The sequence below is a fragment of the Pristiophorus japonicus genome, chromosome 16, assembly GCF_044704955.1.
Source record: "Pristiophorus japonicus isolate sPriJap1 chromosome 16, sPriJap1.hap1, whole genome shotgun sequence".
In the NCBI taxonomy this organism is placed as follows: Eukaryota; Metazoa; Chordata; class Chondrichthyes; family Pristiophoridae; genus Pristiophorus; species Pristiophorus japonicus.
This window is the reverse complement of record NC_091992.1, coordinates 90670570-90686674: the sequence shown is the minus strand read 5'-3', so window position 1 is coordinate 90686674 and position 16105 is coordinate 90670570. Positions and strand designations below refer to the sequence as shown.

The following is a 16105-nucleotide window of genomic DNA, read 5'->3' as shown; positions in this document are numbered from 1 at the left end:
TCATCAACATCATAGGCAGTCTCTCGAAATGAGGATGACTTGCTTCCACGCCGAAAAAGGATGAGTTGACAGGTGTTTCAATGAAGGACCTAATATTCCAGGTCCTGAACTACATCTTGAAGGGTGGAAGATGCCTGGGCGTGGATTTTTTTTAACGTGTGGTAGCCATTGCACACCAGCCACCACACGGGTTTGACAGAGCTAGGTCTTGGTCCAGTGGCAAGGGTTAACCTAGATGACTGGAGACCAGCTCTGTTGCACGGGCCCAGTGCGCACACATATCACAGTGTGGGCTGGCCCGTGCTGCCCCTGGGCCAACGCCTCATTCCCTGGCAGTCAAATGGTGATTATACATCTCGGGGTTTTCAAAAGCCAGTGGGCCTTGCGCACAGCCAATTTTCCAATATGCACTGGCTCCTTGAAAGGCCCCAGCCTTATAAATATTACCATCTAATCTCTGCTGGTCTAGTCGGGATATTCCCTCAGATTTCGCACAGACCCAATTTTTTGCCATCAGCTATCGTCGGATGCCAATGAAACCTGGACACTTATCATTAGGCCCAGTACATTTGCTTCTCTCAGAGCTATCTGTGTACACACAAGGAGAATATACTTACATAACTAGTCACATGATGTCATGCTATCTGGAAAACAATTGCAAATTGCTAATTATACTGCTGCAACAACTAACAGTGTAACTCTGCGAAGGGATGTCCTCTGGCCTCTCCAACCTTGGTGAGCACCATGCCAGAGCTCCTGAGTGGGGACATCAAGAACATTTAGGGGTAGGCAGTAGGCCCAACAAGGCCTCTTTGATAGATCCACCTCACCCGCCCACTTTCTCATTGTATCCCTCCATCCTTTCTTCCTCCACCAATCAAAATAAAGACATGATCTACCTGATCTGGATATCTTCCAGCTTTTCGCACAACCCTGGTTTGTTAGTGGCTTCCACTACATTGGGAGTTCTCTCAGCATCCCAAGCCAGCTCCTTAAAATCTGTATCAATTCCATCAAAGCGCTTGGAATCCTAAATGGCACACAGGACAACAGTAAATTTTCAAATACATTTGTACTTGACACTGGATCGTAGAGTATGCACAAAACAATTTCCAAAAAGCAAATTCTTTCACCAATCGATAACTTCAAAGTACCTTTCAAACATTTCGGGAACAGAGGAACAAGAGTAGGCCATTCAGTCCTTTGAGCTTTTCCCACAATTTACATCATCACGGCTGATCAATACCTCGACTCCATTTATCCAACTTTGATCCATTTTCCTTGATACCCTTACCTAATAAATATCTGTCGACCTCAGTCTTGAACATTTCAATTGACCCAGCACCCACAGCCTTTTGGGATAAGGAGTTCCAGATTTCTATCACTCTTTGTGTGAAAACGTACTTCCTGATTTTGGTGTTGAATAGCCAAGCCCCAAGTTAAAACTGCTCCCCCTTGTTCTGGATTACCCCACCAGAGGAAATTGTTTTTCTGTATCCACTCTAACTAATCCCTTTATCATTTTAAACACCTCAACTAGATCACCACTCAAAACTCAAGGAAATACAAGCAACGTTTATGCAACCGATCCTCATAATTTAACCCTTTAGCCCTTTAAGCTCTGGTATCAATCTGGTGAATCTGCACTGTACCCCATCCATGGCCAATACATCCTGCCTAAGGTGTGATGCCCAAAACTGAACGTAATACTCCAGATGGGGTCTGACCACGGCTCCGTACAACTGAAGCATCACTTCCTCTCCTTTGGGTTTTTGCCTCTCCCAGGAGATCACTTGGGGTGGTGTGTAGAATGTTTCAGTGTAAGGGGAGTCACAGTTATGTGGGGCGGACTGGTTGGGCTGGGTGCTCTTTACCTTTCCGCCATTGTTCATAGGTTTATATGTAACCTTCGGGGCTGCTGATCGAGGGCCGTGTGGCTCTTTGTCGGCTGGCGCGGACACGATGGGCCAAAATGGCCTCCTTCTGCACTGTAAATTTCTATGTTTCTATGTTTCTATGTATTCCCACCTCCTTGAGATAAAGACCAACATTCCATTAGCCTTTTGATTATTTTTTGTACCCGTGCACTAGCTTTTAGTGATTTATGTACATGGCCACCCAAATCCCTTTGTTTCTCCACAGTTCCTATTCGTTTGCCTCAGCTCAGAAATTGAGACCGGCACTTTTGACTTTGAATCCAAACTTCAAGTACACAAGTAGGTTTAATTGTTTCACTATACTTAACAAAGGAAATTTAATTTTTCTTGAAAGCTATTCTATACCTCGGGCAATTGAGATCGAATGTCCTCAGACCCAATGAAGATGCTTTCGAGGTGTGACCAGGTGCGCTGCACCTCGAACCAAATTGAAATTACAGAGTCAGCTATGGACAGCTTCTTCTGCCAGCTAGATACTTCTTCCAAAAAAAAAGCAATATACTTGGACGTCATCAGGTTCTGCAGCTGGACTTGGTTGTCCTCCAGGGTCTCAATAAGCTCCTCATCAGATCTGAGCAATGGGACAGAAGTGCGTGAGTGATGTTCATACTTGAATTCCATGGTGCTCCAGGTTGTGTCTAGTTCCTTCAATACTTTTTCCATGCCCATTTCTTTCACAGCTTTGTCAACAATTCCGTGAACCTCGTCTTCAAAGTTGTGCAGGTTCAGTTTCAAAAGGTCGGCTAGAGTTGTGCTATCATCCATTGTAAATGTTACGTTTGTAGCCTGCATTAGTTGATACCAATGTCTATCCCGGATAGCTGGGTTCTGAAGTTCAGCCACGGCCCGTAATGAAGTCAGAATGTTCTTCACTGTGTTGTCCAACCCAGTGAAAGCATCCCATGCCCTTATTTCCTTATCCAAGGCACGGATATCTTTGGCAAACTTCTTACATTCCAGATCCATTTTTTCAACATTGATTTCCCTCCACTTTGTAGTCTTCCAGTCATTCATACTTGAATCTACCAGAACAATCATGTCCCAGAGTTCTTTCAGAAGACATACTTCCTTTCTGCAATGTTTTAATTGTTTATACTCTGGTACATTGACCTCAAATACACTGGCCGACTCATTAATGGTGTCCATGGTGGCTTCCATGCGGCTGACCTGGCAGTGGGCAATATCCAACATCTGGTAAGGTTGTATACTGTCAAACCTGATAAAAGAGAACAATGAATCAACATAGTAAGACAAAGTGCAATACTATTTTTATAAAGTACTGCCACTTTTTAAAACTTTGATACATATACTACAATGGCCATGACCCTACCAACCTTGCACCCGTTTTTTTGGCAATATTTCACCATTTTTGGCGAAAAACAGTGCGGCGGGAAATTCAGCGAAGTCTTGCAGCGGCGGATTTTAAGTACCTTTGGGAGCGGACCGCCGCCGTGCAAGACTTGAAATATCACTTTAGCCAAAAATTTGGCTCACAGCGCACCCGTATTTAGGATGAAAAAAACGCCCGGGAAAAAGCTGCGTTGCAGCACTTGGAATGGCGGTAAGTATAAAGACCTGCAAAAAAGGTGTTAACGTTTTTATTTTGTAATTCTTTTGCAGCGATTCATGAGTATTTTTAGTTTTTTGCAATTTATTTTTTGTTGTTTTCCCCCCTCCCAAGGCCTCTCTCGCAGCGGTATCGGCTTCAGAGTAAAGTTGCAGAAAGTTTGCAGTTTATGCCACAAATCCTCATGCAACGCCGATTTTTACTGCTGCACAAATTGAAGCAGAATTTTAGGCCTTGTAGCGGCAGTGGAGTGGAAGTGGTACTTTTGGCGAAAAAATACCGCTTTCACCAAAAAATGAATTTCTAGCCCTAAATAGAGTTAATACAACATAGATTCACCAGAATGATCAATAAAAGAGAAACTACAGATATGAAGAAGAGACTTGCAATACTGGGATTATTTTCATTGGGGCTGTGAAGGTTCTGAGAGGATTTATATCAAGTTACATTGAGTCTTCAGCACAGAAACAGGCTAATGCCCCACACAAGCCTCCTCCCACGCCTCTTAATTGAACCCCATCAACATACCCTTCTATTCCTTTATTCTTCATATACTTATCTAGCTTCCCTTAAATGCCTCTCTGCTATTTGCCTTGACTACTCCTTGTGGTAGTTCGTTCCACATTCTTACCACTCTTATTAATTACATTCCTCCTGAATTGTCTATTGGATGTATTTGTGACTATCTTATATTTATGACCTTGAGTTTTGGTCTCCCCCACAAGTGTTTCCACATATACCATAAACAGAAGGTCATAAATATAAGATAGTCACAAATACATCCAATAGGGAATCTACCCAATAGGGAATCTACTATCAGGTCACCTGTCGGCCTTCTCTTTTCTAGAGAAAAGAGGCCCAGATACCTACAACCTTTCAGTTCTGATATCATCATTGTGAACCTTAATTGCACCTTCTCCAATGTCTCTCCATCTTTTTTGTAATACGGAGACCGGAACTGTGCACAGTACTTCAAGTGTTCTATACAAGTTCAACAAAGTGTTCTATACAAGTTCAAAAAAGTGTTCTATACAAGTTTAACAAAGTGTTCTATACAAGTTCAATAAAGTGTTCTATACAAGTTCAACAAAGTGTTCTATACAAGTTCAACAAAGTGTAATAAAAAGGCAAGACTGAAAGCTCGGTGCCTCAATGCGAGGAGTATTTGGAACCCAGAAGAGGGCTCTGAGCTAGTTAGAGTGGGTGAGAGCTCAGAGGAACAGGACCCCAAGAAAGAATGCAAAAGGCAGGAGGCAACAGAGAAGAGTAGTACTGGGGGAAGTGCAAACAACAAGGTGATAGGAAGGGACAATATGTATGAATATAAAGGGGCTGCAGGAGGGGTCAAAACTAAAAATCATGGTTTAAAAACTAGTATTAAAACACTCTACCTAAACGCACGCAGCATTGGAAATAAAGTAAATGAGTTGACGGCACAAATCATTAAAATGGGTATGATTTGGTGGCCATTACAGAAACGTGGTTGCAGGGTGGCCAAGACTGGGAATTAAACATACAGGGTATCTGACAATTCGGAAAGATAGACAAGAAGGGAAAGGAGGTGGGGTAGCTCTGTTAATAAAGGATGATATCAGGGCAGTTGTGAGAGATGATATTGGCTCTAATGAACAAAATGTTGAATCATTGTGGGTGGAGATTAGAGATAGTAAGGGGAAAAAGTCACTGGTGGGCGTAGTTTATAGGCCCCCAAATAATAACTTCACGGTGGGGCGGACAGTAATCAAGGGAATAATGGAGGCTTGTGAAAAAGGAACGGCAGTAATCATGGGGGATTTTAACCTACATATCGATTGGTCAAATCAAATCGCATGGGGTAGCCTTGAGGAGGAATTCATAGAATGCGTACGGGATTGTTTCGTAGAAAAGTATGTAACAGAACCTACAAGGGAGCAAGCTATCTTAGATCTGGTCCTGTGTAATGAGACAGGAATAATAAACGATCTCCTAGTAAAAGATCCTCTCGGAATGAGTGATCACAGTATGGTTGAATTTGTAATACAGATTGAGGGTGAGGAAGTAGTGTCTCAAACGAGCATACTATGCTTAAACAAAGGGGACTACAGTGGGATGAGGGCAGAGTTGACTAAAGTAGACTGGGAACACAGACTAAACGGTGGCACAATTGAGGAACAGTGGAGGACTTTTAAGGAGCTCTTTCATAGTGCTCAACAAAAATATATTCCAGTGAAAAAGAAGAGCGGTAAGAGAAGGGATAACCAGCCGTGGATAACCAAGGAAATAAAGGAGAGTATCAAATTAAAAACCAATGCGTATAAGGTGGCCAAGGTTAGTGGGAAAATAGAAGATTGGGAAAATTTTAAACGACAGCAAAGAATGACTAAGAAAGCAATAAAGAAAGGAAAGATAGATTACGAAAGTAAACTTGCGCAAAACATAAAAACAGATAGTAAAAGCTTTGACAGATATATAAAAATGAAAAGAGTGACTAAAGTAAATGTTGGTCCCTTAGAAGATGAGAAGGGGGATTTAATAATGGGAAATGTGGAAATGGCTGAGACCTTAAACAATTATTTTGCTTCGGTCTTCACAGTGGAAGACACAAAAACCATGCCAAAAATTGCTGGTCACGGGAATGTGGGAAAGGAGGACCTTGAGATAATCACTATCACTAGGGGGGTTGTGCTGGAAAGTCTAATGGGACTCAAGGTAAACAAGTCCCCTGGTCCTGATGAAATGCATCCCAGGGTATTAAAAGAGATGGCGGAAGTTATAGCAGATGCATTCGTTATAATCTACCAAAATTCTCTGGACTCTGGGGAGGTACCAGTGGATTGGAAAGCAGCTAATGTAACGCCTCTGTTTAAAAAAGGGGGCAGACAAAAGGCAGGTAACTATAGGCCGGTTAGTTTAACATCTGTAGTGGGGAAAATGCTTGAAGCTATCATTAAGGAAGAAATAGCAGGACATCTAGATAGAAATAGTGCAATCAAGCAGACGCAACATGGATTCATGAAGGGGAAATCATGTTTAACTAATTTACTGGAATTCTTTGAGGATATAACGAGCATGGTGGATAGAGGTGTACCGATGGAAGTGGTGTATTTAGATTTCCAAAAGGCATTCGATACGGTGCCACACAAAAGGTTACTGCAGAAGATAAAGGTACGCGGAGTCAGAGGAAATGTATTAGCATGGATCGAGAATTGGCTGGCTAACAGAAAGCAGAGAGTCGGGATAAATGGGTCCTTTTTGGGTTGAAAATCGGTGGTTAGTGGTGTGCCACAGGGATCGGTGCTGGGACCACAACTGTTTACAATATACATAGATGACCTGGAAGAGGGGACAGAGTGTAGTGTAACAAAATTTGTAGATGACACAAAGATTAGTGGGAAAGCGGGTTGTGTGGAGGACACAGAGAGGCTGCAAAGAGATTTAGATAGGTTAAGCGAATGGGCTAAGGTTTGGCAGATGGAATACAATGTCAGAAAATGTGAGGTCATCCACCTTGGGAAAAAAAACAGTAAAAGAGAATATTATTTGAATGAGGAGAAATTACAACATGCTGCAGTGCAGAGGGACCTGGGGGTCCTTGTGCATGAAACTCTTTTGAGCCTTGTGCATGAATCCCAAAAAGTTAGTTTGCAGGTGCAGCAGGTAATCAGGAAGGCGAATGGAATGTTGGCCTTCATTGCGAGAGGGATAGAGTATAAAAGCAGAGAGGTCCTGCTACAATTGTACAGGGTATTGGTGAGGCCGCACCTGGAGTACTGTGTGCAGTTTTGGTCACCTTACTTAAGGAAGGATATACTAGCTTTGGAGGGGGTACAGAGACGATTCATTAGGCTGATACCGGAGATGAGGGGGTTACCTTATGATGATAGATTGAGTAGACTGGGTCTTTACTCGTTGGAGTTCAGAAGGATGAGGGGTGATCGTATAGAAACATTTAAAATAATGAAAGGGATAGACAAGATCGAGGCAGAGAGGTTGTTTCCACTGGTCGGGGTGACTAGAACTAGGGGGCACAGCCTCAAAATACGGGGGAGCCAATTTAAAACCGAGTTGAGAAGGAATTTCTTCTCCCAGAGGGTTGTGAATCTGTGGAATTCTCTGCCCAAGGAAGCAGTTGAGGCTAGTTCATTGAATGTATTCAAATCACAGATAGATAGATTTTTAACCAATAAGGGAATTAAGGGTTACGGGGAGCGGGCGGGTAAGTGGAGCTGAGTCCACGGCCAGATCAGCCATGATCTTGTTGAATGGCGGAGCAGGCTCGAGGGGCTAGATGGCCTTCTCCTGTTCCTAATTCTTATGTTCTTATGTTCAACATGACTTTCCTGCTTTTCGATTGTACCCCTCTAGAAATGAACCCCAGTGCTTGGTTTACTTTACTTCTAGCCTTGTTAACCTGCATCACTACTTTTAGTGATTTGTGTGTCTGCACCCCTGGATTCCTTTGCTACTCTACCCATTTAGATTCTTATTATCCAAACAGTATGGTCCAGAAATTCGGTAACATTCGCAAGGCATGAGACTTTGCGCCAGGTGCAGAAGTCTCAACTCTTGTGATAAATTGAGGTTAAATAAAGCGCTTCACTTCCTTTCTGAGGCGCTGGCGGGGCGCACAGCTCAGCAGTGCTACGCACTGGGCCCCGTAGTGTTGCCGCATAGGAGGGGCTCTTCCCTGAATTAAAGGGACGGGCCCAAGCGGCACACTTTGCATACTGGGGGCGAAACCCAATTTAGGAGCTGGGGCGTTAACAGGGCAATGCGCACATCGGTGATGTCACAATCTCCGGGCACAGGAAACCGGGGCGCAACACCGTTGTGCCACCGCTAAACTCCCGCTGAATTTAGTGGGAATCATTAGCGGCACCGCACCCAGTCGCAAAGTCATAGCGCCCACCGGGGTCGCTAACGGGAGGCACAATTAACCCCAATTTCTCCCCCTATGAGGAGCACCACCTCACACTTATCGATGTTACAAAATCATTTGCCAATGAATCACCCATTCTGCAAGTTTATTAATGTCTTGTATTTTGTCCCCGTCTTCCTTTTTATTAACTACACAGCCTAATTTGGTGTCGTCTGCAAATTTCAAAATTGTACTTCCGATTCCCGAGTCCAAATCGTTTATGTAAACAGTGAACAACAGTGGTGCCAGCACAGATCCTTGTGGAACGTCACTTCCCTCCTTTTGTCAGTCTGAGTAATTAGGTTAACTAATTTAAATCTCGCTGTGTCTACCCTGCTGGCATGCCTTCAGATTGTTCATTCAGACTGTTTGTAAATTAGGAAGGGTTTTTATAGGGACAATATTTTCTCTGGGTCGGAAGTCAATGACGAGAGGTTATTTAAAAATGTCACAAAGAGTGTGAGGAGGGAGCTTAAGGGAAATATCTTTATGCAGGAAATTGTTGGAGCATGGACTGCTTTGCCACAGGGAATAGCTGAAGCAGAGGCAATTGCATCTTTCAAGGGAAAAGTGGAGAGCATTTGAAGCAGAGGTTATAAAGAGAGAACCTGATGGTGGATTTTGATTGCTCTACCAGCAGCCAACAGACACAGTGGACTGCATGGCCACTTTCTGTGCTTTGAATTTTTATGCTTCTATAACCTTGACTCAGTTTTATCAAAGAAAAGTTGATCTGGGATTTGGGTCTCATTCTGTTTGATAAACTGGACTGAAAAGAAAGCCACCAGGACTTAGAAATAAAAATTATCTACTCAGAATTCTTTTTTAAATCATTTTTAAGTGTAATGCATCAATCCACATCGGAAATTGTTACACCGCCTAAGTATTAAAATTCTTAGGTCAGTATGCAATGCCTGTCAATTCTTCAGTATAAATTCATAAGTCCACACTTATAATGGAGACTGTATATATAAACTTGACACACTGTAATTCCACCCTTCGGCCAGTGCTAGCACTGTAGTGTGTCAGTTTTGCGTCTCACAGACTTCAGCTTGTATTTCGGAGAAAGTCCGATACTCCAACTACTCTTATTTCCCTGATTCCCAAATTGATGCAAGTTTTGCGATTTAACCACAAATATTAAATATTGCATAAAAATAAGCACAGACAATGTGACTTTTAAATGACGACTAAGTAACATCTGCACACACTACTCTAATTATCCCCCGTGGTCTAATCTGGCTTCACCTGAAGACTACGTCACAGGAAAGCGACTAATGTTAAAAATACTTGCCTGTTCACAAACAAATGCAAAATAATAAAGAAACAAGGATCGCAGAAAGATTTCCTGTCACAGTGGGAAATCCCAGTGTTACCAGAATCCTTGGACATTCTTGTCATTAATATATTCCTTTTCAGATGCTACCAGTAACTACAGTGCAGCAAAAATAAAAGAAAGGGAGATCAAGAAAAAACATAAGAAATAGGAGCAGGAGTAGGCAATTCGGCCCCTCAAGCCTGCTCCGCCATTCAATGAGATAATGGCTAATCTTCGACCTCAACTCCACTTTCCCGCCCAATCCCCTTGTATCCTTAGTATCCAAAAATCTATCTATTTCTGTCTTGCATGTACTCAATGAACATCTACAGGCCTCTGGAATAGAGAATTACAAAGATTCACAACCCTTTGAGTGACGGAAATTGCTCCTTATCTCAGTCCTAAATGGCAGACCCTTATTCTAAGACTGTGACCACAGGTTCTAGACTTCCCAGCCAGGGGAAACATCCTAACATAAGAACATAATAAGAACATAAGAATTAGGAACAGGAGAAGGTCATCTAGCCCCTCGAGCCTGCTCAGCCATTCAATAAGATCATGGCTGATCTGGCCGTGGACTCAGCTCCACTTACCCGCCCGCTCCCCGTAACCCTTAATTCCCTTATTGGTTAAAAATCTATCTATCTGTGACTTGAATACATTCAATGAGCTAGCCTCAACTGCTTCCTTGGGCAGAGAATTACACAGATTCACAACCCTCTGGGAGAAGAAATTCCTTCTCAACTCGGTTTTAAATTGGCTCCCCCGTATTTTGAGGCTGTGCCCCCTAGTTCTAGTCACCCCGACCAGTGGAAACAACCTCTCCGCCTCTATCTTGTCTATCCCTTTCATTATTTTAAATGTTTCTATAAGATCACCCCTCATCCTTCTGAACTCCAACGAGTAAAGACCCAGTCTACTCAATCTATCATCATAAAGTAACCCCCTCATCTCCGGAATCAGCCTAGTGAATCATCTCTGTACCCCCTCCAAAGCCAGTATATCCTTCCTGAAGTAAGGTGACCAAAACTACACGCAGTACTCCAGATGCGACCTTACCAATACCCTATACAGTTGCAGCAGGACCTCCCTGCTTTTGTACTCCATCCCTCTCGCAATGAAGGCCAACATTCCATTCGCCTTCCTGATTACCTGCTGCACCTGCAAACTAACTTTTTGGGATTCATGCACAAGGACCCCCAGGTCCCTCTGCACTGCAGCATGTTGTAATTTCTCCACATTCAAATAATATTCTCTTTTACTGTTTTTTTCCCCCAAGGTGGATGACCTCACACTTTCCAACATTGTATTCCATCTGCCAAACCTTAGCCCATTCGCTTAACCTATCTAAATCTCTTTGCAGCCTCTTTGTGTCTTCTACACAACCCGCTTTCCCACTAATCTTTGTGTCATCTGCAAATTTTGTTGCACTACACTCTGTCCCCTCTTCCAGGTCATCTATGTATATTGTATATTGTCCTCAATGCATCTACTCTGTCAAGCCCCTTAAGAAATGTTATATGTTTAAAAAGAGATCAACTCTCATTCTTCTAAACTCAAGGGAATATAGGCCTAGTCTACTCAATCTCTCCTCATAGGACAATTCCCCTCATTCCAGGAATCAGTTTAGTGAAACTTTGTTGCACTCCCTCTAAGGCAAGTATATCCTTCCTTAGGCAAGGAGACCAAAACTGTGCACAGTTCTCCAGGTGCAATGTTCCCTCAAAGCGGCTGCGGAGTAATGGAAAAGGTCCCGGACAGGCTGCTCTCCGGGGCTTCTCCATTGTAAATAACGCGCATGTGCAGACATTTAAAGGGACCGCACACTAAAAGAAACAGGCCGCGCAGAACAAAGCGCAACTTACAAGGAACATTATCCAGGTGTGGACTCAATAAGGCCCTATATAATTGAAGTAAAACTTCTTTACTTTTGTACTCCAATCCCTTTGTAATAAAGGCTAATGTACTATTTGATTTCCTAATTGCTTGCTGTACATGCATGTTAGCATGCTGTGTTGTGTATACAAGGACACCAGGTCCCTCTGAATACCAACATTTCCCAATCTCTCACCTTTTAAAAAATATTCTGTTTTTCTATTTTTCCTGCTAAAGTGAATAATTTCAAATTTTTCCAGATTTTACTCCATCTGCCACATTCTTGCCAACTCAATTAACCTGTCTATATCCGCCTGTCGCCTCTTTGTGTCCTCCTCTCAGCTTACTTTCCCAACTAGTTTTGTATCAGCAAAATTGGATCATTGTAAATAGCTGAGGAATGGGATACATAGGCCTCACAGTTATGTGGTATGATCAACATACAAATGCTTAATACAAAATCAAAATACTGCTGGAAATCTGAAATAAAAACAGAAAATGCTGGAAATACTCAAGTCAAGCAGCATCTGTGGAGAGAGAAACAGAGTTACCGTTTCAGGTCGATGACCTTTCGTCAGAGGACAACCTGAAATGTTAACTCTGTTTCTTTCACCACAGATACTGCCTGACATGCTGAGTATTTCAAGCATTTTCTGTTTTTAATTCGTCCCTGGAATATGGGCATGGCTGGCAAGGCCAGCATTTATTGCCCATCCCTAATTGCCCTTGAGAAGGTTGTGGTGAACCACCTTCTTGAACCGCTGCAGTCCTTGTGGTGAAGGTTCTCCCACAGTGCTGTTGGGGAGGGAGTTCCAGGATTTTGACCCAGCGACGATGAAGGATGAAGCAATATATTTCCTAGTCAGGATGGTGTGTGACTTGCAGGTGATGGTGTTCCCATGCACCTGCTGCCCTTGTCCTTCAAGGTGGCAGAGGTCATGGGTTTGGGAAGTGCTGTCAAAGAAGCCTTGGCGAGTTGCTGCAGTGCATCTTGTAGATGGTACACGCTGTAGCCACAGTTCGCCAGTGGTGGAGGGAGTGAATGTTTAAGTGGTGGATGGGGTGCCGATAAAGTGCCAATATAAATGCTTGATATCTTCATATGCAATTCCTTTGTCCATTATCTTAGCAGAGATATTAGTGGAAGAGTTAAAACCTTGTTAAACTAGTAGACAAGGGAACTGTAAATGAACGTTTGAATCTTTGTACAACATAATTTCAGGGCTATAGAGAGCAGTATGGAATGAGAGAAAAATTAAACAACTCTTTTTTTTAAATTGAATACCAGTCGGCAGTCATGCATCACCAGCCTGACATTTAGACGCTCTCGCCCCATAATTTGAAAGTGTAGACGAGAGACTTGAATCAGTAAAAATGTAAAAACGAAAAATGTTTTCTCAGAACCATGAGTTGCAACTATCAGCCACATGTACTTTTCAAATAACAAGCATTGCGTGGATCATTGAAATGTAACATCTTGTGTAGGAAAAACAAGAGGACAATTAAGTGATACAGAAGCAAAATACTGCAGATGCTGGAAATCTGAAATAGAAACAGAAAATGCTGAAAAATACTCAGCAGGTCAGGCAGCATCTATGGAGAGAGAAACAGAGTTAGCATTTTGGGTCGATGGGGTTCTGACAAAGGGTCATCGACCTGAAACGTTAACTCTGTTTCTCTGTCCACAGATGCTGCCTGACCTGCTGAATATTTTTCAGCATTTTCTGTTTTTATTTCAGATTTCTAGCATCCGCAGTATTTTGCTTTGGTGATTAAATGACAAAAGGGACGATAGCACAAAGCAAAAGGAGATAGTATTGGGATAAGTAAAGAAACAAAAGATGAGTCTAGGTAGAGTGTAAATGGGAATGGGAGAATCATCATGTGGAATAATAGGGGCAGAGGTTATGGCCTGAAATTGTTGAACTCGATGTTGGGTCGAGAAGGCTGTAAAGTGCCCAATCGAAAGATGAGGTGCTGTTTCACGAGCTTGCGTTGAGCTTTGTTGGAACAGTGTAAGAGGCCGACGACGGAGAGGTCAGAGTGACAGAGTGACAGAGGAACGGAGAATTAAAGTGACAGGCATGAGGTCACTTGAGGTCACACTTACAAACTGAACGGAGGTGTTCCACGGAGCGGTCACCCAATTAGGTGATCCGACATCCATTAGCTATTGCAAACTAAATTCACTTTCTGTTTATCCTGAAAGAATTGACAATGCCACATCCCACCCTGCCCCCTCAGTCACTTTCTCAGGGATTCACTTCATATTTAGCTCAAAAAAATGTCTATAAAATACCAGAAGAAAACGAAGGACCTTATCCAAATTGCAACTATCACTCGAACCTGGAGCATTAAACCACTGGCCAAATCTGCAGCAAGTATTTATAAAACAGCTCTGAGCGACAATGGGGGTAGGTTTGGTTTTGAGCGAAAGTGTAAAACGGACAATATACCCGTTGTACATCGCTCCCGATTTTCAATACTATTGACTTCAATGGAAATGAAAATCAGGAGAGCTGCACAACAAGCGGCTGATCTGATATGGCCCGAATTTAGCATTGCCCCCAATATATCCATTACCTTAGCAATAAGAAATCCATTCATATAAATGATCTGTATAAAAAGTACAGAGATGCTGTGGAGCAGAAATGTTAGACTTTTATGAAATATCAATAGTTTTACAAGGCATGAAATTGAGACTGGTTTACTCTTCATTAGGCTGCAATAGACTACATTTTCATTAGCGTACACTGGTCTAAGTGAGCTATTAAGGCAGGCAGCATCACTGAATGCACTATTGAAAAGGTTTTGTCGAAGGCATTGGAATTCAATCAAACTGTTGTGATTCTGATCAGGAACCTTCTCTGTCATTCCTTCTAACCAGCTCTTTATAAGGTGTATTAGGCTAGTTTGGGAAGCATTAACACTGCCAGTTCAGCATCAGTGTGAAGCAATTTCAGCTTAACATCAATACTACACTGGCAGTGTATGTCCAGAATCAGAACCCAATCTATTTCTGTAGTGAAGTGGAGCAAGACTCACTTTGCGGAAGCAATCTCGAACCTTCTGGGGTTTGAGGCTGTTGAAATATAATTGCAGTGTGGTGTCACATCTAGTTTTCAAAGTGCTCATTGACGCTCTGGGCACTTGGCAAATCCAACATCCCGCAATTAAAATGTTCAGAGCAGTAGAATCTCCCATTTCAATTTCTAACAAATGGCTATACAGCTCTATGCACATATTATCCAGGCACACACAGAGCTCACCCCTTAAAACAGGATGGTGAAAGTTCCAGCGAAGCAGGAGCCAAACCCTAGAACAGGGCTCCAGCTGTGCAGAGGCTGGTCTCAGACCAGTAGCTCCCGACTCGTGAGCAGTGGCCGCCCCTTACCTGAATGGTGCTTCTTTGCGGAACTGCTCTCGGAATTTGTGCTGCTCCACATCGAAACTGGCGCACTTCTTGCGAAGGATTGTCACTTCATTGGCCTGTAGTGGAGCCACCTGCTGCTTTGTTGTGATTGCAAGCTTCTTCACATTGTTCCACTTCTCCGGCAGTTCCTGGACACACAAGCAGCAAGATGTGTATGTTAACGCAGACAGCACTGCACAACTTAATAGCTGCAACACCACTTTCCAATAGCAGTTCTGAAACCAAGGCTAGATACTTTTGATGTCAATGCATCCTTTTGTCGAAAAGTATTTTCTGCCACTCCGCTGCCATTTTCTACAAACTCTGTCCCTGAGAATGTTTGCCTGCCTTAATGGGACCTTCTTTGTCATAAGGGTCAAGGGCTACATCAACGCTTTTAAATGTTTGGTTTCTTAATGTATTGTGATGCCATGACACATGTCATCAGCGAGCTCAGCAAATGTTCTGACATGCTGGTGTCAGCTTTACTGACAGCACTCCTGCCTCGGAGTCAGAAGATTCATGGGTTCAAGACACACACCAGCGACTTGATCATGTAAGGCAACCTATTCATCAAATGAGAATTAGCTGTCAGTATAAACTGGTTCCAAACCTCAACAACCATGACGGTTCCCTTTATACTACCGTGGTCGCACTCTTGCCTCTGAGATGTAAAGTCGTAGGTCCAAGTCCCACTCCAGTGACTTGAACACATAATCTAAGTTGACACTTCAGTGCAGTATTGAGGGAGTGCTGCACTGTCGGATATGTTGGGGCCAAAATTCAGCCCTGCCAAAAACCTGGCGCACCGACCTTTTTCAAAGAGTTTTTACCCCCGTTTCGGATGAGATCGCCTCTTTCGCGAAATTCAGCTCTTTGTCGTTTTTTTTTTTAAGCGGCCAGGAAGACGGTCATAATGGAGACGGAAGTAAGTGCTGGTAAGGGGCTGAAGTGGAGGCAGGATGGATTCTCAGCAGCGGAGCGATGGTGACGTCACTGCACGTCTGCGTCACCACGTATCTCGCCTCCTTTAAAGCGCCGATTATTTAGGATCGGCCACTGGGCCACCAGGGAGGGTTTCGGCTGGGCCAGCGGCCTG

General features: G+C 43.1%; 1 protein-coding gene across 1 annotated transcript in view; it reads right to left on the bottom strand.

Moving 5' to 3' along the window:
* LOC139226208 (dynein axonemal heavy chain 9-like) overlaps positions 1-16105 on the bottom strand; it is a 373005-nt gene that overhangs the window by 247413 nt on the left and 109487 nt on the right. The window contains exons 19-21 of the mRNA XM_070856837.1: positions 14989-15155; positions 2283-3153; positions 900-1030 (exon numbers count right to left, since the gene is read on the bottom strand). Coding sequence (XP_070712938.1) covers positions 900-1030; positions 2283-3153; positions 14989-15155 — 1169 coding nt within the window. The remainder of the gene's footprint in view (positions 1-899; positions 1031-2282; positions 3154-14988; positions 15156-16105) is intronic.